General features: G+C 39.6%; 2 protein-coding genes across 18 annotated transcripts in view; one reads left to right on the top strand and one right to left on the bottom strand.

The window, feature by feature from the left end:
- Positions 1-27811, bottom strand: part of LOC138060886 (ras GTPase-activating-like protein IQGAP2) — a 132481-nt gene that overhangs the window by 12169 nt on the left and 92501 nt on the right. For all 16 annotated transcript variants that reach the window (XM_068926159.1, XM_068926166.1, XM_068926157.1 and 13 more), the window contains 15 exons: positions 20153-20243; positions 16953-17114; positions 15523-15665; positions 14312-14482; positions 12647-12730; positions 11877-11948; positions 11557-11626; positions 11026-11234; positions 10358-10507; positions 9429-9592; positions 8517-8741; positions 7762-7902; positions 7336-7420; positions 4736-4968; positions 2460-2592 (listed from right to left, as the gene is read on the bottom strand). In XM_068926159.1, the coding sequence (XP_068782260.1) occupies positions 2460-2592; positions 4736-4968; positions 7336-7420; positions 7762-7902; positions 8517-8741; positions 9429-9592; positions 10358-10507; positions 11026-11234; positions 11557-11626; positions 11877-11948; positions 12647-12730; positions 14312-14482; positions 15523-15665; positions 16953-17114; positions 20153-20243 (2133 nt within the window). The remainder of the gene's footprint in view (positions 1-2459; positions 2593-4735; positions 4969-7335; positions 7421-7761; positions 7903-8516; positions 8742-9428; positions 9593-10357; positions 10508-11025; positions 11235-11556; positions 11627-11876; positions 11949-12646; positions 12731-14311; positions 14483-15522; positions 15666-16952; positions 17115-20152; positions 20244-27811) is intronic.
- On the top strand, positions 22663-27211 carry LOC104152943 (proteinase-activated receptor 3). 2 transcript variants are annotated; one of them, XM_068926173.1, is made up of 3 exons: positions 22663-22872; positions 24581-25425; positions 26186-27211. In XM_068926173.1, the coding sequence occupies exons 1-3, from the start codon at positions 22815-22817 to the stop codon at positions 26414-26416; spliced, it is 1134 nt and encodes a 377-aa protein (XP_068782274.1). In that variant the 5' UTR covers positions 22663-22814; the 3' UTR covers positions 26417-27211. The 2 variants fall into 2 exon arrangements, with proteins under 2 accessions (XP_068782274.1, XP_009686849.1); XM_009688554.2 differs by lacking the exon at positions 26186-27211 and having other exon boundaries at positions 22691-22872; positions 24581-25776.

Here is a 27811-nt window from a genome sequence, read left to right as displayed (position 1 = left end):
CTGCTGCAAGGCAGCCTGCTGCCTTTCCCGTGGAACACCGAATATCGCAGCCAAGCAGAAGGTAGTTTAAAGACTGGCCTTCAGGACTAACAAAGTATTGCAGAGTAAGAGCTATGAACCAAAGCACAGCACCGTAATGCTGCATCCAGAACTAGGCAGACAAAGGAATGAAGACAGGGTCAGTGGTGCATAGATGATGTCTGCTTTTTCTATATATCCATTCCAGTAGCTTTTCTGAACTGTAGCATTGTGATACTTTTCACAAATGACTGTCTTCATTTGAAGGTGAGAAACTAGCTATGCAGCACCTGCTGCTCCACCATTTCTAACAGAAGTTTCAGGAGATTTGTGAGCATGCTCACAATAATGTAAGCTGGGCATGTTCCCAACACTTTTTTTTTGAAGCCACGAAAAGACTGGTAAGCCAAGTTAATAAAGGCCACAAATGGGGCAGTAATACTGCCTTGTAAACATCTTTTCATTATTAGCGAGAAAAAATGACCTCATGCAGAGCTGTATACAGCCTGCAATATTAGAGGCTGCTAGATACAACAGCCCATTCCCCATTGTGGGAATATTCCTTACCCGGAAGCCTGAAGGAAAGACAAAGCATCAAACTTCACTGAAGTTTAACTACAGCAAAGCATGCACTGTAGGTAAAAATTTTATAAAATTCCAGGATTTTAAACACTACAAAGCTATATTCAGTGCAGAAACGCACTAACAACTAAAAAAGCTCACGCCCAGAAAACAAAGGCATACTTAGCATTTCAAACCTACTTACAAGACAGAACTGAGCATTACAGGTCCATAACTAGTAATTTGTTTTAAACTATTTTCCCCAAGTCTTTTGGGAAGCAGATACTCTATACTGTACACAATACTGAATATATTATAAGAATTGCTGAGAAGCACTACTTATACTGATTAAGACTCCACCATGCTTAATGCTATACAAGCACAGAATGAAAAGTACGTTCACAGAGTGTAAATTACTTGGGATAAGGACAAAAGACATGGGGAAGATGCAGGAAACAAAGGTGACGAATCCAGCAGATCCTTAATTCCAACTACATTCCACAGAGGTGTGTGATAAAAAATAGATTAAGCAAGTGCCAAGGGAGACAACGACAGAGGGAAAGTTTAAGAACTTTTTCTTAAGTTGAGCTAGACATGACAAAGGACAAGATGTTCATGGGTCTCCCGTTACACAAACTAAATTTTCTAAGTTGTAAGTACAGAATGGAAAGTTGAATTTACATTCGTAGAGAAGATGTAGTGGGAGAAGAGGACTCCAAGAGGAAGGGTCAGACTCCATAGGAATTTTGGTGGAAGCAGCGTCATGGGACAAGGAAGATAAGGTACTACACATGCTGCACAGACAATGTACAAACTTTAGACCTAATTACTTGCATTCCCCATGCAAGAGTGTTTAGAAGTGATGTTATCAAAAAAGACCATCTCCTTGACCTCCTACTTTGGCCATTTACTTTCATTAAATTATTTCATATTTTTAGACTTTTATCAGCTAATATAAAATAACATAACAATAATTTGTCACATTTGGCTCAAAGAACATTATCAGAGATGCAACAGGCCTACTAAAAGGACTAAGAGACTGGTTCTTAAACATAATTACTGATTGAAAACCTGCAGGAATACCTCTATGTTTTAAAAACCCTAAATGCAAAAATTGGCACAAAGACCATCTAGCAAATATGCTTTTTGTTAGACTAAGCAGCTAGTTTACAGTTGAACAACATTAATCTGTGATCTGGAGTACTGGAAGTTGGGCATTCTGCATTTTCCAGAGTATATCTGACATAACAAGGCAGGGAAGGAGGGTCGAAAGCGAAGAGACAGCTAACATCCTAGCTTTAGAAGGACCATGCGGTAGATATCGAAGTTACACCCTAATGAGTCACTCTATAGACTGCAGTTAATATATATATATTTTTTTTATAAACACAGAATAAAGAACTGGCAGGATGCCACTAGTTCAGTCCCTCTAAATCAGACATTTGCATCTGCTTCCAACACAACATATGACCGAATGCCAAAGTCATAAAACGTACTGAGTTTTTCCTCTCTTCCCAGAGTCAAAGAAACTTCTTCAAATTGGGCTCACTTTCTTAACCAAGACAGGAAAGCATTTGTAAATAGAAAAAAATTAGAAATGACACACATTACATGAGAACAAAAATCTGTTTCTTTTTCCTCCACATCATAAGATGTCATATTTTCATTGTTGTTAAAGGCAACATTTGGACATGGAAGTAGTCATCTAGGGAAAAAATGAAAGCTAATACTCAATTCCATAGCATTTCAGGGATTGAACTGAAGAAATTCTTTCCAAAGAAATGGAAGAAAAAATAAACTTTCCTTAGAAAATATTTTTTGCAATTATTTCACAGAGTATACATTGTAAACCATGGATAAGTGTGTTTTCATTAACTTACTGAATGGGTATTGATAATTTCTTCAATGGAAATGTATATGACAGGTTTGGTAAGGGTCACCATGTCTGAGTATTCATCAATATTGAATTTCTCCTCTGGTTCAGGAACATCACATGCCGACTGAAAAAAATTCCTGATAGAAAATGAGGAAGACAATTGGATAATTGTTCCCTGTACACTCACTTCATTTAGCCAGTTTAAAACTCTCCCCCCCCAAATCAAACATTTGACACGCATTGTATTTTTCTTATAGTCTACACTTAACATTTGAAAGAACCTTTCAGAGACAGTGCATTTACAATATCAATACAAATAATTAAATGTTACCTGTTGTCCAGGAAAGATAGAATATTATTTTCAAGGTAACATTTTTCTCCTTATTCAACAAGGAGTGATAACTTGCCAGATTTTAGATGTTTAGAAGAGTCTAGATTGGTGCTGCAAGAGTCTAGACTGATGCTCGAGAAGTTATGAAAACTACAGGATATTCAAAAACCCTCTCACTTTATCAAGACACTTTACAGTGCGAAATGTGCTAAGAAGAAATTTGAAATATCTACACAGAATTACTACAAACTGTACGTTATGTAGGCTTTCGTTACTCAAACTGAGATGTTTGAAACATCAGAAAATGTAATATTGTTCATAAAAAGACCTGAGAGAAAAATACAAAGTCCTTCTTGAGGGTTACTTCGACTTGACTATCACATATGGGGAGAGCAGAGAACCACTTCCCAAGGAGAAAAGGTCTTATCTCTCCAAGTTACTGACAGCTTGAAGGATGCACACAGACAACCAAAAAACTGCCTGTGCTGGTAACTACTGGCCCATGGGACAAGGGGCTTTTATCAGAGAATTTATCTTAGCTGCTCCTGAACTGTGCCAGCGCCTGTGCTCTTCTGTGTAAGATGCAAGTTTCAGGCTCAGAGGACCTTCATGTTTGTTACTAAAAAACAGTTGGGACCCCTCAGTTTGGAGGGGAAAAGGCTCAGGAGAGATGCAATCAAGTTCTACAAAATCAGTGGTGTTACATAAGCTGAACGTAGAATTTATTCACCACATCCCACAACAACAGGACTTGTGGGCATGCAGTGAAACTAGTAGGAGATTTGTTTCAAACTAGTAAGAGAAGTACTACTTTAAACAACAGGTAACAAATTTCTGAGAACCGCTACGTCAGGAGTTTGTGGAGGCAGACTGCATCACACAGTTCAAAAAAGCCTTAGACAAATTAATGCACAAGTCTATAAACAGATACTAAAAAGTCTAGGCAGGGATGGCTGCTTTTAACATTGCCAGTACAGCAACGGCAGTGGCTGGCAGAGTACAAAGGGCTGTTGAGAGCAGCCACTGGTCTGACCCAGGAGGCACTTCTGTTCAGGTACAGACCCCCCCAGAGACTCAGCTTTGTAAAAAGGCACCTTAGTTGGAAGTGGGATTGTAGTGCTCAAGAGCCAACTAGAATAGGCTGTCTCCTTAACAACTTTGCTATTCTGCCCACTTCACCGCTTCTCCGCCCTATTCGCTCTTCAGGTTTATGTCATGCCCTTAAGTTCTTTGACAAACGGAATGACTCTGCTGCTTATGTATCCGGAATGACTCTGCTGCTTATGTATCTTTGTTCATGCCTTGCCTCTCAAGGAAACCCATTATATGAACTTTTGCTTTCATTTAGGACAGACGTTAAAGACGGAAGTTATGAATTTGTCCCAAGATAGAAGAATACTGCAAGCTGATAACCACCACCCCAAAAGATGGGCACTAATTCCAAACAACTTATATTATCTGGAGCCTATAATTCCCAAAGAGGCATTCTGGCAAAACATGCCGTCTCCTATGATTATCTCAACAAAGATGAAAGAATAAAAACAAAAAATGCAACTTTTTCCTCTCCAAGAAATTTTTTCCTGAAACAAAACATTCAGCTCTTCTGGCCATCGGAAGAACGCATTATTTCTGCTAAATAATAAATCATTCCAGTTTCTTTGCACAATCTATTGGACGCTAAGCCGCCTTACTTGGACCAAATCAGCAGGATGGATCAGTTCTTAAAGCAATGCTGATGGTGAAATATAGCATGTTACTTCTCACTGCTGAGGAAGTTGAAGCAGACTCTCTATGACAGATCACTCACTATTTCTAACTTGTAGTAAGGCTTCCTTCCCCCCTCCCCCAAAAATCTCGTAGAATTCACATAAGTTAGGAGTTCATCTGCCTTATTCATCCTGCCTGAACAGGACTCTCAGAGTATAGGTATTTGTAAGAGTTTTTCACACCTGAACTTCTGGTATGTCTGAGAGAGGTAAGCGTTCATAGACGAAAGATGCTCACTCTCCCCTTCAAAGAGTTTGTTAGAAGCAGCGTGCTGAAGGACTTTTGCGACACAACCTAGATTCCTCCTCTGGTCAGGATGTATCTGGCCCCCAGCTGTCATATCAATTATGTCAAAGCCATCAGGAGCAACAATGGCAGGGTTCATGTAGCGATAATACAGGAGGTTTCCAACAATCTAAAAGAAAAACATTTTAAGAGAACTTCCCTTTGCGTATGCCAACTACATTTTACAAAACATGATCAAACACTTCTACTTCTGAATTAGACACAGGAATTGGTGGTAGAAAACTGTGGGCAAACACTCCTAAAACATAAGTGTTATCTATGCAGCTAGCTGAAAAAGTCTGTGGTCTTGCATAAAAAGATTCAAGCATAGTAATGGCACCACATCATGAAAACAATAATAAAAAGACAAACATTGGATTAAACACATTCTCCCATCCCAAAACCAATCACTGTCTTAAACAAGATCTTGCCAAAACATTAAACAATTACTTTTTAATAAGTCTAGAATGTTTAGAACTCCTCAATTCAAATTAGATTACTTTAAAAAAAAAAAAAGATCTGATTTTGACCATCAGATCTATATTCCAGACATCCATCTTTGGGAATATTCTACTTTGTATTCCAACAAATATTCCAACAAATGCCAGACTGAAGACTATTTCTAGAGGTTGCTATTTTTGAACTTTAGAATAATAAAATTTCTGAATAAAATATTAAGTTTAGGATGGCTCTTAAAAATTTTTAGTGCACTGTTATGGATGAGAAAATTAGATGTCCATTTCATGACAAATTTTCCCAACATCCATGCAGTCTGACAGATATCCTGATAACATTTATTTAGCACAAAAGCTCAAGTTTATTCATGTATTAAACACACATATCCATAGGAGTGGAATCAAACCTTTATCCTAACAACTCCTCAAAGAGGGTAGTCCTATATACCTGTTGGGCCCTGGCTCAGTTCTTTATTTTTTTTCCCTGGGATTGCTTCTCCACAGGAGGACAAAAAATTGTACAAATTCCAAACTTTGTAATGGGAAGTACAGCCATTGTCAATGATACAGCATTTATTGCCCTTCTTTGGGCCTGGAAGTTGTGCCTTTTAGAGCAACCCTATGAACATTAGTTAGGGAATTTCTACCATCAGGTTTCAGTTTGGTCCTACTGAGGTTTAGATCAGCTACTGAAGGCTTTGAGTTTAATTTATCAATGTAAACACACAACTTTTTAAAATTTTGCTAGGTTCAGCTCCAGAGGCTTGTTCTCTGAAGTGCTAAAAATCTGTGCCAGCATCTACTGTATTCACTGGTAAGGTTACCGTTGTTTCTAGAGAGCACTTCACACAGCCCTAAAAGGCTAGGTAACACCTTATCAGAAACAGGAGTTTCTACAGTGGTGTTACAGTAACCAGTACATGGCAGACAACTGTTTCACGTTACTCCTGGTCCTGTCAACAGGCAGGGCTTTTCTTTCTGTCATTAGCCTCAGCTTGCGCGGTCACCTGCAGAACCTCCAACGTACAGACCTAAGGGCTTTTACTGGGTGCCTTACGCTGAATCAATTTGTTATTGATTTATTTCATAAGGTGAGCAATACTTTAGTCTGCATTGCTAGAGCGACGGACAGAAGAACTTCATAAACGCTGCTTGCAAGGAGTTTGATGCATCATTTAAACACAAAAGCAGAATCAATTTTTCAGGTGAGGAGTCTGAAGTCTTCTAAATTGGCTCCAGGGAAAATTTAACACCAAACAGCATCTTTTTGAAGGATAACAGAAAGTTTAATTGAAATGAATACCTTGTAATTTTAGAACCATTTCTATAAACATCCATAAAACCATCTTTATTAAAATGCAAATAGTTTCAAATTGCATGAGGTGTGAGTGTCTCAGTGGGACAGAAAGCTCATGGAGCTACTCGAAGCACAGTAGCTATGACAAGTTAGAGACTGGCACTGTGCTGGTAGCATACTTATCACTCAACACAATTTACTTTTCAGTCTGTAAAAATGTCATTCTCACAATTTTTACAGGCATCTTAGGTGCAATGGAAGATTGTACTTGCAATTTGTTCTTGGAACCCTTTCCTCCTGGTTTTTAAATTATAGTATCAATTCAATTATCTTTCCAATACATATATTTTTATTATCCTAACTTAATTTCAGGTAAGAGAGTTAAGACCAGTTTTCTTCATGAAAAGACTGCTAGGAAGAAAGGACAGGAGAACAAAATCAAAAAACAAGATGATTCAGGTAAACTCCAACCCTTCAAGAACTATTACAGATCTGATTGTGCCCAACACAGTTGGAGCACCATCTTTTGCAGGAATTGTCGAGCACCCAGATTACAAAAGCTGCATCGTGGCAGGGTTCCCTTTTCCCCGCTTCCCCTGCCCACCACCCCCCTGCAACCCAGGAAACACGGAATTTCTTCAATGAATGCAGATGTTTTCAGGTCCTTAGAACACTTAAGTGTCAATAAAAATCCTTTCTGGCATAAAAAGAACAAGCTGCTGGCAGTTTGCCCTCAGAAGTCTACCTTTAATAGTTCATCTTCTGTTGCATCTGGGAATTTCTCATGGAGCGAGCTCTTCAGAACTTTGGCTATATATCTCATTCCATAACTACATGTAGAACAGATGAAAAGGAAAACAATGGAAAGACTTAGATGAAACACAAACAAATCATTCTAGTCAGCCAAGATACTGGTTCTTTCCTCAGCCACTTAAAACACAAAATGAGATGATAACGGAAATTACAAGAAGTTTCACATATAGGTAGACATTCACTAGGCTAAAGCAGAGGAGGGTTCTGTGATATGGAGAAACCTCTCCCTCTGCTGGGGAAGGCATTGAAGAGGCACATATCACAAGCCATGTAATCTGAGAGGGTCGCCACTGAACTTTGCATAAAGCTTCAGTGTGCTCACAAACTGCAGCCTGGAGAGTCCTAACTCAGCACTTACGGCATCGTATTGAGAGATGAGAATATGGATGTGAGCACTTTGTCAGTTACTGCTCGCAAACTCTGAATCGACGATTCCAATTTATTGACTACTTCTGTATGTGTTAATGCTTGTTCTGTGGTTACATCATATGGCAATTTGCTGCAAAGCAAAGAGACATTAAATCAGCCTAAACATATATGAGACTAAAATACAATTTGTTTGGCTTTGTAAGGTAATCACTGAACAGAAAAATCACATTCGACAAGGCAAATACAGCTGATTTGGTTAAATAACAAAATTATCAGATCCATTAGGTTCCTTTTTTGGAACAGGGGGCAACACGCTATCATGTGCCTTCCCCTTCTCCCCTCTCCCCCTTCTCTTTTCAAAGAGAGTTTTTAAAAGTCCTAAGCATGGATCTCTGCATCCCAGTGTAGCTCCTCAAAAGAGCAGGACGCTACTAACAGATGCTGTTACAAACCCTGGGCATAAGGCTGCAAATTCTTCCATGGCATAGCTTACTACACTAAGTCTATGACGTAAATGACTCAAAGTTCATGGCCAGCAAAGCGATCCTTCTGTTTGGAACAGATTATAGTATTTCAAGCAGCCTTCCCTGCCCCCTCCAAGATCTCATTGTGTTGTGGGGAGATGAGGGAAATGGTTGGACACATGGGACAGACATGAGTGAAATTTGTCAGAAAAGGAGCTGAACTGAGGGATCCCTCAAGTATTTAAGAGGGAGTATAATATATCCAACTTCCTCAACTCACCTGGCCTCACCAGTCTGCATTTCTAACTGGTTTACCCACGCCTTGTACACATCCACAGGACTAGTGTTGATTATGAGAGACTTGTCATCCATGATGTCCTTCACCACTGGGGCCAGAAGCTGGCGCAGTGTGTTCTGCCCACGAGCACCTCGATTGAAGCTGACGACCATCTTGATGACAGTCGGGTTTCCAGTGACAATATCCTGTATCTGGTCTACCTTAGAGCTGTATCAAAAGCAGAACAATTCTCAGATCTAACTTATGCATGAAGCTATCCATGTTTTCTACATATATTTTTCAAAACCACACTTTTGAAAGTATGCTTTCAGTATCCTAACTGGCTTTTTACATGCTGAAGCACGTTTATATAGCCTTTTTATTAGACTTTCATATAAGACAAGATTATACAAGTTACTTTCTGAGTTGAAGTTAAAAAAGTTAGAGTTAAAATAAGGTGCCTGGAATGTGGTATATAGGGAGTGGCAGCTAATCTATACCCGATTCAGGCCCAGACATCTGATCAGCAGATACCTGTTAAGTGCATACCAAGTGTTTATTTTTTCAGGATAAACCACCAACTTTCCACTTACAGAACACACATTTACACAAAGAAAACAAAACGGACTTCATCCAACCTTTCATACTTGAGCAGAAAAGCAAAGAAGCCCGTAGTAAGTAATTACTTTCCAGTGATCTATCATACAAAAAGATTGCTCCACTGAAGAAAGATTTCTCTGAATCTAAAAGAGCTTGAATTAGAAATAAATGTCACCATCCTGAAATCAAATTTCAGTGGCAAAATTATGTATTTAATTTTATAAAAACTACAAAATTAATCAAATTCTTTAAGGTATAAAGAATTCATTGACCTATCTGTGAGACAAGTTAAAGTCTTCCAGTAAATATACTTACTTTATCTCCTCTTCTAGAGCAGTTTTAAAGAGTTTGAGAAGCAGATATTCTTCTCGCTGATTGGAGGCATAGTTGTATAGAGTGAAGATGACTGTATCCATAAATTTGGTTGATTTGTTTTGAGGCATCTGGAAAATCAGCTTCGCCAGATATGTGGGATTAGTCTACAAAACAAACAAATGACTCAAATTCTGTTTCCTGAGATGAACTACCCACACTTTGGGGGCAGCACTTTATTTGAATCAACTGTAAAAGCATTTACATTGATTCTCATATACATACTTGTTTACACCAGCTTTATTTTTTCCCCAAATATGAATGCATAAGAAACATTGAATACTGCACTATGCAAATGGCATAGGTAAGGATTTTATTGGCTGTCTCCAAATACAGTACTTTGTGCATTAGCTCTGTGTATCCAGCACTAAGTGAAGACAGCATCTACCAAAAAGACATTGCATACTATGTGTATACTTAACCTTTAGAAGGCATCTGTCCTGGTAAGATCTAAAATTCTTCTAAAATAGCTTAGGTGAGTTGAAATTAATAAAAAGATAAAAAAAAAGATGCATTATATGCTGTTAGCTGCATAGCAGACCACTTCCCTTTGCCCACATACAGTGCAGAGCGAAGGTGACAGTAATTTATGTGGGATAAAAGATACACGGAAAACCTTTCTTTGGCTTCAACACGGACTGAAGTTATTCCCAAGAATAAAATAGCTATTTCTTGCACAGTTTAAAGACAACAAGGATTTTTTTCAGTTACAGTAATATTAGAAGATGGTGGTGTTTACTGTGGTCTACATACTATAGTCCTTTGGAGATCTTTTCATGATCACCACTACAAGCAACTAAAACAGAACAAATGATATATTTTTAGTTTGTCTTTAGCAATTTGTGGTTTTTAACTTCTACATTAAAACTTACCTGTAAAAGGTAGAACAAATGTTGATAAGCCTCCAGTTTTTTTCTTCTCTCCTTACTCAAACCTTTGATACCCTGTTTGTCAACCATAACCATCTCTTCCAGCTGACTTTTGCTCTTTTTGTTAAGTTTCTTACTGTGCAGTACCACATCCTGCAGACACAATGACCAAAGATATTAGATTACATATTCACAAAAAAGACAAGGTGGAAAACTGACATTTTCCAACCATTTCAGATGTCATATTCCTACAAGGTCCTTTATTAGCAATTCTGTGTATTTTACTCTATTCATTAACTGGTGACTGTCTAGGTAACCCAGTCTCATGTACAGACTCATTCATTATTTAGTTACATTGAACAATATGCAAATTGCAAATATGATTTAAAGTCTTTTCCACTCCACCACAGAAAAGATGCTTAAAATCTAACAAGCAGTTACTATTGCTTATGAGTAGCAAAATAAAGAGCGACATTCAGTAGTAATCTGACATACCACTTGGAACAACTTGTAACCTCTAATGCAAGCCATATTCAGATAACTGGATAACTTAAGACAAATAAAGTGCTTCATTTTTCAGGCGCATTTTAACTAATCCTGCATTGCTTGAACACAGTTGCTTGAACTGTTCAGTGCATGCTACCAAGGGTGCCTGAACAGAGTCTGCTGACCTGGAGAGTGATTCTGTTTTTCACCAGCAGTCCAATCTTTATATCCATTAAGTTCAAGTCTTTCTCCAGCTGTTGATTGGATCGAATTTTTGTAACCACTTCTTCCCTTAACCTTGTTACTTCTAGTTCTTCCTGAAAGTCTAAATCACTTTGGTCCAAGAGGTAGGCAAATTTGCGCAAGACAGTCAAGGGTGGATTTTCAGCACCAACTGTAGTCAAAGGAAATAGGCTTGTTAATTGACATAACATTGAACACGCATAAAACAGTCAGGGAACAGGGGTCATTACAGAAAAACTCTGAACTCTAGAGAAGTTTATGCCATTTAGGGCAAAGGTGAATATTTTTGTCATCCTGTAGAAGTACAGCTTTGTAAAATAGTTGTAGATGTAAAACATTTTGTTTACAAATGCTTGCAGCTGCTTTTGAAGAGGAACAGGAAACTCAGAAATCCTGCATGAAAGTTTTAAAAACAACTGAGCACAGTAACATACATCTCCTCAGACATACAATGTTTAACTATTACCACTTACTCAGTGTTCTGTAGTCCTCCCTAGCTTTATTTGCTCTGAGAAACGCTTGTATCTTCACAATTTCTTCATTCTGGAAGGGACCAAGATTAGGCAGAAAGAATCAAGAAACCTCTAAACTACAATTCATGCTTTGTGTAAGATGATGAATATAGGTATCTAGATAAAGACTAGTGTCACTAAAGAAAAAAACACACAACGGCCTGCAGCTGGGATAAATTTCTGCTCAGAAACATCCTGCAGAAGCTGTGCACTCAGTTCCTGAGATTCCAGTGCACTTGCAGTCATTTTAATGCTGAAAATGGAGGAGGAAAAGTACTTACATGATCTTTGAAATATTGCAGACGTTTCCTATAAGCTCTCTTTGTTAGCCACATTCTGACCCATGACTGAATCTGAAAGTTAAATAAAAACTTAATAGACGCTGCACAAAGTGAGGTGGGAAAGCGTGGTGGATGTTAAACTACCTTCTGGCAGCGCCCTGCTGCAGGCATGCTGTGCTGTCATATCTGGGGACAGATGACCATACTATTGGGGTCCTATAGTTCAGTGAGCAGATGGAAGCTTTGACTGAAATCACAGGTTGAATTTAAGTCTCTACTACTACAGTCTCTAGTGGCGCACAGAAAAGACTTGCCAAAGGTAACGCTGCCTTCATGTCTCAGCTCTCATTTGTACACCAATCTCCCTCAGAAAGAAGCAATGAATACCCTAGCTGTGATCTACTCATGATATAGTATCCTATTCATATCCCATAGAAAATTTAGCACTTTCTGGACAGATATATTTGGCAGTTTTTAATGAAATGACACTACTCTGTCAGCTCCAATATTATCTAATGAAGTGTTACCGGAAGGCAAGTGTAAGGAAGTCTATTATGAGCCATTCAAGCTCTAAGCACATTAGAAGTCAAACATTTACCATTCAAGAATTAGTTTACCGAAGCTGCCAACTTAGGAGCTCTCAACATAACGCAAGTTCCTGAAACAAAAGTCTATTCAATTTTTACTGTTACAGTTTCAGACTCCCAGGCTGTGGAAGACACAACAATTCATGAATATACTCAAGCTCTTAAATAGAGATAGAATCTTACCTTGACAATAGCAGCAACATTGCCTTGAAGCAGCTTTAACCTGTCAATATAGCTTTTCCTTTGTTTATATCCTTTCCAGAAAGCCTATTTTATAAAAGGCAGGAGACTATTATTACTAATAATAGACTAGTATTTATTCAAGTCTACATACATACACTAAAATCACTAACACTGTTTATCTTATACAGAAAAATCGCCATTTTGATAAAAAGATAGTTAAATCATGAGTAAGGAGGGCTGTCCCTTTCTATTTTTAAGGTGCCCACATACCTTCCATGCGAATTTTGACCACCCTCAGCACAAAACTTTATGCCATTTCCGCCTGTCCCCTGAGGTCATCCTTACTGTCTTTTGTCATCAGTACACCCAAAACGTTTATCAATCCAGTCACCGGCTGTACCACACACACAGGCACACTCAGTCTCCTCTTCCCCATTACATCCTAGAGCTGCCCCCCACCAGTCTTGCCCAGTCCAAGCCTCCTTCCCCTAGTCTCTGGCCTAAGATTATCAGCCTACCAGGGTCACTCAGGATGTAACCTCCTAATTGATACCCTCACTTGGCTCTTCCTTCACTAGCCCAAAAGCAAACTTTTGGCAAGAACCTCAACAGCAAGGATAATACAGCTGCTTTCTGCCTCTACCTTATTTTGCCTTTCATCTCTATTCTACTAGCGACTCCAGTCTTATCCACCATTTGCTGGCTTTTCACAAGCCATTTCTATTTTAATGCCCATGGGAAACAATCAGATAAGAACTTTGTTTACAAAAAGCTCTCCAGATACTGTTGGACCTGACCATAGACACTGAATTCCTCAAAATGGAACAGTCCTTTACTAAGCCTCGACACCATGCAGAAAAATCAGAACTCAGTCCAACAAACAAGCTCTAATAGTAAGAGCATATATTACCATGAATGGTTAAGATATGTAAATATCAAAAATAAAAATTAGTTGTCCATTGTTTTGTACTTCCTTCTTTAGCATTTGAATTCTGGGTTTTGTTGTTGTTGTGTTTAAGAGCTGAATAAATCGCTTCTAACAAGAGGCGGTTATTTATCTATTTAAAATCAGTAGTGTGTGCATTTGGCAGTGTTCACGTTCAGCATAAAGTTTTCTCTATACTCCTTTTGGAGTACAGCAAGCTGAACACGTCCAAGCAATACTGCTGGAGCCAGAGAACACCAAGAACGCTGCCGCTCCCTGCCCAGTTACGACTGCTTCATGAGGCAGAGGCAAGCACAGCTTCTAATTGGGTATCGTCTGGAAAGGAATGTATTTCCTAAATTATGCTTTGCCAAAGAATTTTTGCATCAATAAGCAATGAATATCTTCCCATCTTGCACTGCGTATAATTAGGCATATCACACTAAACCAGAGCGCCTCAGAGTAGGGCCAGGGCTATGCGTTTCTGAGCTTCTCTGACTGAAGTAACTTAGATTGCAGGTGCATGTGATCTACTGCTCTTTTAAAACTAGAGATTTGCTATTTAAATGCTCACCCTAGTGAAGACAAGGACATATTTGCGGATGCAAATGTCTGAACTGCTGCTAATGAGGACATGGCAGCACACCTAGCTGAGATTCATGCCAGCACTACTTAGTCACAATCTGTCACATGTTACCCTTTATCCCAAGCAAGGGGACCTTCTTGTTCTAGTACAATACCTGTATTTTGACAGCAGATGGTTCCTGGGTTTGGAGGTATGCTTTTCTTGCCTCGTAATTTTTTCTGACTAAGAATCCCCTTGCTTGGGCTTGCAGTTGAACAATCAGATTTTCGTTAGCAAGCCACAGCTGCTCTCGATTGTAATCTGCTGTTACTTGCCCAACAATGCTCTGTTAAGAGATCATGGAAAAAGTCATTTAAAAGAAGTTATGAAAAAAAAGTCAAGCCAAAATCATTCTGGAATTTGGCTTGCATTCTCTCCATCTGTACAGCTGTCTATCATACGCAAGCCCAATTTATCCGTAGATTTTAATCAATAAGAATGAAGAGCTACTTTGTTACCACTGAATTTTATATAAAGGGTAACTGAGCTCCTTTCAATTAACCAGCTAGATATGCTATTTTTGTGTTTTTTTTTTTTTTTTAAATACCTCAGGGTCAAGAATTCTACTTTCCTAATGCTCCCAAGCTTTTGTAGAAGCTAGAAATCTAGAAACATAGCAATCTAGAACTGAGTCTAGGAGCTCTGTACATAGAAGCACTATTTGTATACTTTTGAAACTTTGACAGCAGCAGTACTGAAGAACCTACATCGTGCCTTGAGGTTTTTCTGTGCAGCAGAGTAAACCCACAGACTAGAGGGGCTGCATAAGTATAAACACCAGTTTGCACAGAAGCTTGTGTGATCTTTGTTGAAAGTCATTTTTCATGCTCATAAAAAGCCTCCGCAGTAAGGGGCATGAAGTACCAGACTCATCCTATTATATTTGGAGATATAAGCATGCTGACGGGTGATTAGATTTAAACACAGAAAAGTACCATCCCCTCTGCCCCCAAGTATGTTAGGACACTTGTCATAGGACAGTTCAAAGACCAAAAATATGCAAAGATAAAAATAGTAATTTGACTTTCTTCCATAGGTGTCTCTACTGATGGCCATTAAAAATGATGCTCTAGCTGCAACCTCCACTTAGGAAGTCCCTAAATCATTGTTAGACATAAGGCAGAAGGATGTGCTATCACTATCCCCTTTTCCTTATGCTTTTTAAGATGCCGCTACATTGTTAGAGAAAAAAGAAATACTGAGTTAAAAGGATCTCTGGTTTCACCCAGTACAGCCTCTTATTGCCTTGACATTGCCACATCTTACTACCCATCCAATGTTAGGCTGCTTTTGTATGCAATCGCAGCAGACATCTCAGCAACCTACCTGGATTTCTTGACCAGTTAACCAAGTTGTTTTTGGTACAACTCCTTCAGGGGCGACACAGGTACCTTCCTCAGTTTCCACATTGTAATAGTAATCATACATATCTTTCATTACAAATTTAATCCATGGACTTTCATTAGAATCTAAAAGCAATGTATACTGTTGTTAGCGCACATTTTGGAGTTCTGTTATCCTGAAAAGTTACAACTCTCCCTATCCATCCCCCAGCTCAACATTTGTTACAGCGCTGGCTATCTATTTCATATGCCAAGTCACCACACATCTTGGGCCAGTTTGTAATAACAGGATATTCTGAAAATGTCCTGTTATGTGGATCAGCATCATTCTTCTAGAACAGAACAGCTAAGAAGGTGAGCACAGAGGCACTACCAGTTTCTTAAAAGCAGAACATGCCAAGTTGGTGCTTATTGCTGAAACAGTTTATGCCACACATCTCCCATCATCACTCCCATAAGTGGAACAGAGACAGTTTGTAACCAAAAAAACCCAAAAAACACTCACACAAAACAAATCAAATCACAACACTATTTTTTTTTCTTTTTGCTTTTCTTTCTGCCTGACTCTAGGCCTTATTGATGCAGTTCACACAGAAGATTTCCTATAGCCAGGTCATTGCCTTGTTTGGTGCCATCAGCTTTGGTAAACAAGGCTAGTATCCTGAAGGGCAGGAAAAGCATCATTTCCTCATGGACAAAAGGCTCCAAGGTAAAGCTGATAAGGTCAGTTGTGCAAGACGCCTTCTGAAAACTCACATTACAGGATGAAACATGCACATCTGCTCTAAGAAAATGTGCTACATTGACAGTAGCTCATATTTTACAGACTGATAGCTAATTTTGGCTGTGTTAGCTATGATCAGCTTACAATTCTAACTTGCCAAAACATCCCGTCATCTGTGCTGTGGGCAGAGTCTGGCCCCAGCCACTGCTGATGCATACTGCTCCAGCATTGCACAGGGATCCGAAATGGGGCATGGACGCTTCAGCAGAGCCTGGCCTGACCCTCAGCAGATGCCCATAAGGCTGAAGTGCACTGTTTAAGCCTTCCCTGCTCCTGCTAGCAGAGATGGAAAACCAAATCAGAGAGCAGTGTGGTTTTCTGAGAGCATGGACTAGTCTACTAAGTCACAGAAAAGTTGCCCCAACTTCACTCGCAAGCTAATCCGACCCTATCTAGACTGCAGAAATAACTAAGACCCATTTCCTAGCCTGCACTGTGCTCTGGATGCAGCAATTCAGCACTACATAAAAAGAACTTGGGCCAGTAATATATTTCTCAAATAAAAGACTACAAAAACAGCAACCCTGTCCCATAATTTACATGGACTTTAGGTAAGCCTTTTGTGCTAGCCTTCCAGATGCTTCAGTGATATGGAAACGTGGAACTTTCCTACTGAGGAAAGTTTTTACCTTCTTTAGTTTTTAGCTTCTTGGCTTCAGAAAGGGTCTTGAAGTAGGTTTCAGCACACTCTGGGATGACTCGCAGTCCAAACTTAGACTGCAGTATCATCAGGATTGGCTGCGAATCACCCCTCTCCAAGCTCGTGTTAATCATCGATGTCCCAAGAGCCACTAGGGTAAAACAATGACATAGAAAATCAGTTGTTTTTACGGCATACACAACCATTCACAGCGCTTCACCCCTCTGCAATCTACTGCATGCTTGTAAGGACAAGTACTTTAGGAAAAAAGCAAGCTCATAGGATAGAAAGGGTGCGCTCCACGCAGGCTGGGATGCAGCCACAGTGTGGTCAAGAAAGGCCTGTGGGCATAGCGGCTCCCCTATCAACCAACCCACCAGGTGACACCAATGGATGAGGGCTGAGGATGGCAGGCACCCAAATGCAACGGAAATCATTCCTTTGCAGTGATATGTGTTGAAAATGCCACTTCTGCTCTAAAGAACCACGTGACCCCCTGTAAGATTATGAGCTAAACGAAGCTGATCCATCCCCAGCTGCAGGAGAGCTGTAGACCATAAATACACCAATTCTGCTCCTGCAGCAGTTCGAATCTCAGCATCAGATCAACACTGTGAAGGACTCTTCCACACCCATCCCCCCTTCAAACAGCTAAGATATACAAAATCACAGCTGTCCGGTGTGATAAGCCTGAGCTCTCAACAGGGCCAAAGATCAACTCTTTCCCATAACATGCACTCTCTCAGGATGGAAATTCTGCTTTGACAGACAGCCTTCTCATGCAGAACGGAAGCTCTGTATTGGTATCTCTTCTTGAAGGGTGTCACACATACCGCTAATATTTGGCTAATCTCATTTTATTCTCCACTTGGATAAAGAGCAGAATGGCCTGCACTGATTCAAGACATGGAGTAACATGATGCAAATCGCACTGCAACCACCAAAGAATCAGGAAGTGCACCCAGTGTGCACCAGCAGTTTCTGAGCACTGCTCCCTAAATGAGCATATAAGAGGCAGAATCCTTTGTTGACTGGGAAGACAGTTTGTCTAAAGGCCTTTTTAAATTTTAATACATGTAATATTTCATATTTTGCTTTGCTCTTTTATGCTGCTGACCTATATAAGGCAGAAAAATTCCTTTTGGAAGGGATCAAAGACTGTTCCAGCACAGTTGTCAAAGTACCTTCTCTTGTCTTACTGCTATTGCCATCACTGCAGCGGTCTCAGAAATACACTTTGCTCTGACCAGAAGAAAAAAGTGTTAGCCATTCTTCACTTCTGTATGCAAGTCTCTTGGTGGAGTGGGGGCAGAATTCAAAAAACAGCTTCTCTGAGCTGAACAGGTCAAAATAAAAGTTCATTTACAAGTTATGATCATGTTGAGTTTTCTAGGTTTAGACGGTGTGAGCACAGCATGTTAACTTCCTGAAGCAGGATGTGTTTGCTGCAGGAAGCATCAGGCTCTGTGTTGGGGGGAAATTTTAAATCTCTATTTTTAGATGCAAAATCTTAGAGCACATCTGAAGAACATGGATGGCGCTGTGCTGGCATGGGTTTGTTTCAACCCATGCGAGAGTACAGGAGATTAGCAAGATTATTTTTTATTAGTGACTTGTTAAAATACTTCTGTTGATCATACTTTATTATGAAAAGCTATGTGTTTACTACAAACAGGATGACACAGACTATATGAAGAAACAATTTTACTCTAACAACTGACTAGTTAATGGAGCAAAGGCCTATCTTTTGCAACATCACGTGGTATTGCTACACGGATAATGCTCTGCTACTTTCTCCAAGCCATTTCTGTGACATTCATGGCGCTCTTACACCAGAGGCCACAATCTAGCATGTTTTCCAGTCACTTTTTAGCTTTAAGTCACATCCTTTTACAAGTTATGGATTTCCTTCCCTTCTTTGTGCTCAGATGTTTCCTCATACCTCTGGCTGCCATTGACTGGAAGGTATTTTTGCCCACAGAAGAAGGTATCAGTATTCCCAGGTATACCAGCTCAGTTTAGACAGCTATGTGCATCTGACCCCAGCTTAGAAAATACAAGGCAGATGCTTTTCACTGTTGTGCGACCTAGGAAAATACTGCAAGTGTCTTCAGTATATCTAACTAGTTAAATTAAGACTGCAAATCAATTCTAGCATAAGAGCAACATTAAATTCAATGTTTCTGTAGCACAAATAGAGGATTAAGTTTTGTAATAGCTATCCATGTTTCTTTTATTCTACCCACACCATTCAAAACAGACTTCTGAGCGGAGACTGGCTATAAGTAAACAAACTACAGCACTGTATTAATAAAGGCTGAATGCAGCATTGCAAGAATGCATAGAGTTCAGCAATTGTATTCACAAGCTCTCAGTGTGCTAAAGAAGGTGTCTTTGACTCATTTGGGCAGATTCCCCCTCAAAGCCAGCTCCAGCACAGATGAACGAATACTGAATCCCAAGCTAAACACCTCAGCTCATCGGTGCTGGCTCCAGACACAACCACTTGGAGACTCTACCAGGCTTTCCAGCATGCCCCACACACCCCATTACTCTTATTTTTACTTCAGTTGTTACTCAGAGTTACATTACTTTGTACATCTTTTTTCCTAAAATTACTATATTTAGTTAAAATTCTTAATAGAAGGCAGTACTTTTTATACTGGTTAAGTTAAGAACACATTCTTAATTTTTTATTTACTAGCAATTAATAAAAGGCATTATGATGAAATAAGACTGAGCAAAGTCATAACCATCTAAGAATTTGCTCTAATAGCACACATCAAGATTTTAGTCTTATATAAGCACAATAAACTCTTAAACTATGTTATGCCTTCCTTCTCCATTTTCTTCTCTGTTTTCATATCAGCGGAGAAATATAGAAACAGTCAGTGTTTCACCAGCTCTGAAAGTGCACTCACACTAAAAATCTTGGGTCATATCATTAATCTATATAAGAGAAGCTACTAAACTATTAGCCAAACCTTAGGGATTACCACTTTAGATAAAACTAGCACCATCCTTGGGAGTTAAGTTACCTCAATTTCAGTACACAAAGAGCACGCATTTATTTCCTCCAGTGTATTTAAAGGTCTTGCACATATCCTTGAAGGGGAAAAAAGAGATAACAAATTCTGCAGTTTTTGAAGTCTAAGAACAACAAGGGCAATGTAGTAGGTTAATGCTTACAGATTGCCGCTTCTTTTATATTCCTATTGGCATCACTGATCCCTTTTTGTATTTCATCCAGCCACAGAACTGCTGATTCATCCTGGGATTCCTGGAAAAAGGATAGAGAAACGCTTTACCAAAGAACTATAAGAATTAAGTATAAAAGAACTAAAAGAATTACAAAAAAAAATCTGTCTGAATATACTGACAGAGCTCTGATGCACAGACTGCCCTCAGGCAGGAAAAATAATTTGACCACTTGAAAGCAGCAATAAGACAAAGCTCTAGTTCATATTACATTTACTGACTGTATAAATGCATGTTCAAATACAAAGTTCTCAAAGCTTTTATTTGCAGAAGACACCATCCCACCAAAGATAAATGAAAGTTTTGAGCAGAGCTGGAAGCAATATTTCCCATTTCCATAATATATCAGCAAAGTAATTGGAGCATTAAGTAAAATCATGTATTACCAGACAGTGCCATGATAGTAGCAAACAGCAGAGTGGAAGATTACAGAAAGTTAATTTTCTTTCAGAATTTCCTATTTGGAAAGGATCTACGTAGATAGACAGATACACACAGATATATATGTATATGAGTAAAGACTATGCGAGAAAATACCAGCAGTAACTGGCATAGAAAGCCAACTCAGGTTTAGTAACGATGGCTGTTAGTCACTTCAGGTAGCAAACATTTCAGGAATTAAGCAGCAGAGCGGGTTTCACAGTTCATGACATTATATCCAATGTAAAATAGAGGGTGCTCTGTACAAGGTAATCCTTTCCTTCTGCTAAAGTTTCAACCAAAGGCTACAGTGTCTGACATCAGGTCTGTCCTTTAAGCAGCTTAAGTAGCCACAGGCACAAGTTTACGCGAAAAGCTGGGGGCACACGGGCAGCAGGACACCTAAGGACCAGCCCTAGTAAAGCTCTGAGCGTTTCTGAGTCATTAACTGCTTCGTACGAGTTGAGTTGCCGTTTAGAGCTCTACAGAGAGCACGGCCTCCAAACTGGGAGCCTGAAATCAGATGTCTGGGTTGTCCCAGCAGTTGCAGGGCTGGAGGGCGGTAAAAAACCTGCCGAGGAGGGGGAGGCGCCCGGAGCGCATCGAGGTCGCGCCAGCGCCGGGGCCACCCCAGCGGCTCGCAGCACAGCAGCTCCCGCCAGCGGCCAGGCTCCTCCGCCCAGGCTCGCAGGTGAGCACCTGCTTCGGCTCAGAGCAGAGATTTTGGAGCTGAAGAGTGGTTTAGAAATGCAATACAACAGACGGGGGAACAAAACTCCTTCTAAAAAGGAAATGAAAGTGCCCCGATCTGCCAGAGACTAATGATGAGAGGAACTGGAACCCATCGATTTGATAAAGGAGTGTATACACACAGTTCAGAAAAATTATTTCAGAAAATATTTCAGAAAGTAAAAGCCAGGAAAGGGCCACACAGCACTAAAACAGCTTGTGTGGACAACGAACCAGCGTTGCAATGGCTATCACTGTTTCAGGGCCCAGCTACAGGCCAAAACCCAATAAATCTGGGGTCCGCAGAAATTACAAGGGGTAAACAGAGGGGAAAAACAACAAAACAAACACTTCAAGTTTCATAATATATGTAAATGAAGCAAAAGGTTTACATATAAAATTAAACTTTATCAGGTAATGATGTGACTGCAGGACGCACAACCCAAGTGCAGTAGAAAGTTAGAGTTAACACCTGCGAGAGCACATACCAAATCACAGAACTACAAACAACAGTGTCTGGAATGCGATTGAGAAACGGAGAAGAATCTGGTGTCCAGTTTCTGCAGGCTTCATACAAGAACAGATACAAACATTGTTCCAAAGCCAAACACCGCTTATTCCCGTCCTCACCACTAGCTTGGAAGCCAGACCAAGACTTTGCCAGCTGGAAGCAAACCACTGTTATTTGGCATTCAAGCACAAAAGTATTTCAGGCAGAGAAAAAGGAGGAGAACAACAAAACAGCAAACGGACATGGGGTAAAGGCACCAGAGGCTGCAGCCTGTCGGGATGGACGTCGTGTGAACTGCGCTGGTGGCCGAAGGGGGACACGACCTAAGGAGCACAGGCAGCTCGTATTCGCTAGGCAGGTAGAAGCCAAAGCAGAACACAATTTTTGTAAGATGCGTATCTCTTTCAGTTTGTGCCTTGCTTTGCCCTTTACATTTGTTAGACTAAGATCACCACCCTGTTCCCAGAGCCTGGCTTCTTGCTCAAGAGTATAGGATTTAACGCTATGGATTTTGGCCTGTGAATGAGACCTCTAAGGATTTACTAAACTCTCCCTTTGATTTTTGCAGAAAAAGAGCTTTTTCCAAATATCTGAACATACAAATCCCAGCAGAACACACAGAGCCCCCACATCAGCTTCGGGCTCTTGGTAAATCAGGAGTTAAGTTACAGCTGTAAAGCAATTTAATCTCTGTGTTGGGCAGAGGCTGAAACTGAGTCATGTGTGCATATTTGGATACGTCACACCCTCTTGCTGTAGTAGACAAAGAACAAACTAGCTTCTTGCCATAAATCCCATGCCTACAGGATGCTTCTAGGGGACAGCTCTGTCATTCTTTAGCCCTTTACAGGGAAATAAATCCCCCATCAAAGGCCTCTTGAGATGAGCTAGAACAGCACTGGATTTTTTTCTAGCTGGATTTAACTTACTACAATGAAGATACTAGTTTTAACTGGATTGTTCTCTCTTACCTCAAGTCTTTTCACAGCAGGTAAGTCCTCCTTTCTGCATGTGTTCTGTATTTTAGTCGACAGCATTTGCTTTATCAGCATTTTGGCAGCTTAAATGGACTGTAAGTATATCAATACAGATAGCTACGCTCTAGGAAGCCTCACTTAAGGCAGATCTTTATACTTCCATTTCAGTGACATCTTGCATTATTGTCCCCTGTAGCCCAGTCATTTTCAATCAGGATTTTTAAAAATTTTTAAGGGAGCTTACTGAAAGCACATTTTTCCCAGGCTCACCCTTGCCTCTATGTCTACAGTGATATGGTAACGTAGACCTGCAGGGTCATGTTCCTTCTGCTTTAAAAAGTTGAACAGAATTACAGCTTCACAGAAGGTGTCATTACAGGAAAATGCTCTGATAGCTCTTCTGTTGCGACAAAAATAACTGAAGGAAATGATCAAAGAGTAAGCCCTTTTTTCCTCACTAGAATTAAAGGTGCTTTCAAACTAAGCTCATTTTTATAAGCTGTTTTTTTTTATATTATATACACACACACACAAATATCTCTAAAAGTGTGATTAAAGTTCATTTTTTGATTAATCATCTGAAAAATTATTAAAAGGTCTACTAATTATGTGATTTCAAATCACTCTACCGTAAGTCTGAAAGTTTCAAAACAGTGAGTCTGGATAAAACTGTTTTGCATATTTTATTCCAGAACAGAAGGGCAAAAGAAAAACCCACAGGTTTTAGTTCAAGTTTTAGTTTGCTTATTCTGAATTCCAATTTCAAGATAGCAAAGAATTTTTAAATGACAAAATTCATTACACAGAGCTATGCTGTTTATTCTCCAGAACCTATTTTACAAGAACCTTTCTGAAGCCACTTGTTGAAGACGTCGGTGCTTCATCTTAGAGATGTCAACATGTCTTTGCAAAGTTCTCTCCTAGGCACTGAGGAACAGGCATCAGCAAAAGAGACCAGCATTATTAGGGTTTGCCCACATGCTAGCAGTATTTACTGACTGCACATTCCCCTGCTGGAGGAAAAAAGTTTTATTTGCTTACAAATAAATTTGATCTAATGTCAATCCAAGCATTTTTATTCAGTTCTTAAAACACTAACTGCCCTGCCTTGTGTATGATAAATTGAAAAGATCTGGTTTGCTTTAGAGTCCAAAGCTGAAGAATACAGAACATAACGTTATTTTGATTTATAAGACCAAAAAAGGGAGTTATTTGGATTTTCTAACTGGAAGATTTTAGCATGAGTTAAGCAAGATAGCGCTTGTTGCATCTTTGCTGTCACGTATTTCACACATTAAGTGACAAGAATTTTACTCCTGTTTTCTTTGGAAACTGTGACCAAGCCTAGACCAAGGCTGCAACTTACATGATGAATCACCAGCATTGCTACTACCTGGCAAAACCTCTGTGTACTGTTATCACCTGCAGACGTCTTCAGTAACTTTGCCAGCAAAGATTACTGAAAACATCTGAAATGCAGAAAATCCAGCTTAACATTAAATTCATGCTAAATTTCCAGTCTTGGTTGTTAGATGACAAAAAAAAAAGTGAAGATTGTCCTTGAGCACATTTGGTATAAAACCTCAAAGCACAACTCCACCAAGTCTTTTTACACATAAATCAATTCTCACACGAGAAAATTTACTTTTCTCCTTACCTGAAGGTGACTATACTGATAATCCAATAGAATGCCTATTCTAACAATTTTAACTTTTTTTCAAGCTTCAGAATCTTCCCTTAATACCTCTGCAATTCAAACTGTCTCTCTTATCAAGACTTTTCGTGGCATTTCTGCAAGAGACTATGATTATATTCCCCCTTATGCTATAGAAGGGGAGACAACGACTGTTCGTATCAGAGAGCGCAAGTGCTCTTCAAAAAAGCCAAATGACTCAACTTTAACAGAAGTTAACAACACAACGCTGGAGTACCTGACCAGTTCTCTAAGCACCAAGCTAATACCTGCTGTCTACCTCAGCGCTGTTCTACTAGGTGTGCCATCTAATGCCATTATTCTGTGGATGCTGCTCTTCCGAATTCGATCCGTGTGTACTGCCATCCTCTACACAAACTTAGCTGTTTCGGACCTGCTGTTCTGCATCATGTTGCCATTCAAAATAGCCTATCACCTCAATGGAAACAACTGGATTTTTGGCGAAATGATGTGTCGAACTACAACTGCCGTGTTTTACGGCAACATGTACTGCTCCATTCTGCTGCTCACGTGCATCAGCGTCAGCCGGTACGTGGCCATTGTCCACCCCTTCACCTACAAGAGCCTGCCCAAGCGCACCTACGCTACCGCTGTCTGCGCTACCGTGTGGACCATCGTCTTCCTGTACATGCTTCCGCTTTGCATCATGAAGCAGAGCTATTATGTGAAACAACTGGGCATTTTCACCTGTCACGATGTGCACAACGCCTGTGAAACTGTATCAGCCTTCCAGTTCTACTACTACATTTCTTTAGCTATCTTTGGATTTTTAATACCTCTTGTAACTATCATTTTCTGCTACATCGCGATCATACAAACACTTAAGACTCATGAATGGTTCTGGTATGTTAAAGTAAGTCTTTTGATCCTGACGATCTTTGCTATTTGCTTTGTACCAAGCAACATCATCCTTATTGTCCATCATATCAGCTACTACTATTACAACACAGATGGGTTGTATTCTTTTTATCTAATTGCCTTGTGCCTTAGCAGCTTAAACAGTTGCCTTGATCCTTTCCTTTACTTTCTGATGTCCAAAATCAGAAGTCAATCCAATATCTATCTAACAATGGTTAAAGTATCCAGGGAAAAATGAATTTAGTTCTGTATTTATTATTGTTGGCATTATGATTTTGTATAGTGTTAACCTCAGTAGCAATAAACTGCAGGTGCAACAGCTGGACAAATAAAAGTATTTTAAAAACCCATGATCTTCTCAGTAAAATTTACTTCCTTCCAAGCCCCGTATGAGAAGTGTCTTCTGAAATACACTTTCCCAGCTGTAAAATTTTATTAGGCATATTGCAATAACTGGTGTGCTTAGACTCAGGAAAGTAGCTAAGCACCTCCATTTTCTTGACCTTTTCTTGACCTTTCTTGACTTTCATAAAAAGGTCACTTTTATGGCCTTGAAGAAGAGAATATCAACCACCACCGCCTCTGAACACCAAAAGACAAAGCAATGCTTGAACAGTACTTTTAGGCCCCTTTATGATTTCCAAATACTTCACATTAGCTCTTGACACACAATCACTGCAGGAATGCCAATGCAAAAACAACTTTTTGGCACCAATGGAAATGGGAACAAATAAAAGCACTTTCTCTGTGTCTAGGGGCTGTACAGCTTTGCAGAAGTTCCCTATCTACGCATCCCTACAAAGTCAAGAGCAAATACTGCCCTGGATGATGAAAATGAAGAGCCAGAGTCCCTTCAGCTTCCAAGGGCTGTAAATCTACTACCACACGCAGATGCACTTCCAAGCAAGTATCTTCCTTTGGGCAGCTTAACTAGCCTTGCACTGGAGACTTGTTCTTCCACTTTGTCAGCTCTTGCGCGCCTGTAACCCACAAGCACTGCTAGAGGCTAACCCTTATCAGCGGGAATCCAGGCATGCTTTATTCTTGCTTGGTAAGCACAACAGGGAAGTCATTCTATAGTACTCTCTTGATTTCCACATCCTCACAGGAAATACCTAAAGCCTTACAAACACTGAGAGCACTTATGATTAATTGTCCACATTAATAAAGCAAAGGGTTAGCTTACACATTTACAGAGACTCAAAAATCTACATACGCTGGGTGCAAGTTCCTACTAAATGAACTCAGTGGCTGGTGTTCATATTTGTCACTGCAGCGTACAAGACGGCGATGAGAAAAAGGGAGTTTTACATCAGTTTCATATAGCATTTTAAGAAGCATTACTTTACTTAAATTCTTGGAGCTACTTTCCATTTTCCAGTGCAAAGGATTTTATTTTTAATAGTCTGATAAGGCTCCTGGCTCCTCATTTAATTTAAAGCTTTAATAATGCCATTTCCATAAAATGCACAAGAATAAATATTAAAAAAATCCTTAATCTAGATGTTCAATAGTTATTGTAATAACTTCTGCTTTTATAGCCAATTTGACTGTAAAAGCCATCAACTTGTGTGTCTGTCATTAAAAATAACATGGGGACCATTTCAAGGTTTGGCACATCTGTTTAACTTCTCAGGTATCCATAATGCACTTCCTAATCACACAGTTTCTCTTCATTAGGACTCAAACACTTGATTTGAAATGGCTTTGAGAACTGTTAAAAGCTGTTGTATAAAGTTATAGAAATAAATAAATTCCACGTTTGTATTTTCATTTGCAAGCAAGGAACAACTAGGCGTGAACTGAGATTAAGACTTACAATGGGAATGGGGAGATTTGGATGCAGATCGTAGTTATCAAAAGCCACACAATTACAGGGACATGACAGCAGAATGGTTAGAATAAGCAATCAGTTTTGAAACAAATGTTTTTCCAGACAATGGGGAATACAGGAAGTTCACAGGCAGACCTGTCTAATCCTTGTAAATCAAACACTTCCTTCTTCCACAGTTTGCTCTAAAAGCATGCCAAACACAATTGAAGATAGACTTGCTTTAAAAATAGGGCTCAAAAGTGGCGGGGGATAGATTTTATGGTTACAGCATAGCCCTTCTGATTCTGTTTGGTTTTTGCTTGTTTTTAAGAGTCTCAGTCTAAACAGTACCCTTCTCTAAAGAAAGATGATGTCAATGTCATTAGCTGGTATATAGAGTAACTCATATTAATGCATCTAAGATGGAAATGTTTCAGTTGCTGTCTTTTGGGAGCATGTACAGCACAGTATCTTGCTCTCTTTTTTAGAGGGAAGGGGGAAAAAAAAAAAGAGGACATGTTTAAAGCAGTTGTAAATGGGCTGCAAAACCAAGAGAAAACCCCGGGAG

The sequence above is a fragment of the Struthio camelus genome, chromosome W (genome assembly GCF_040807025.1).
Source record: "Struthio camelus isolate bStrCam1 chromosome W, bStrCam1.hap1, whole genome shotgun sequence".
Classification (NCBI taxonomy): Eukaryota; Metazoa; Chordata; class Aves; order Struthioniformes; family Struthionidae; genus Struthio; species Struthio camelus.
This window is presented reverse-complemented; position numbering and strand designations above follow the sequence as displayed.

What these genes read in the sequence shown, in the direction of transcription:
- LOC104152943 (XM_009688554.2), top strand. Translation starts at nt 22,815, where the DNA reads ATGAAGATACTAGTTTTAACTGGATTGTTCTCTCTTACCTCAAGTCTT. An exon ending in CTCAAGTCTTTTCACAGCAG is followed by an intron (nt 22,873 to 24,580) that starts GTAAGTCCTCCT and finishes CTTTTTTTCAAG; the next exon opens with CTTCAGAATCTTCCCTTAAT.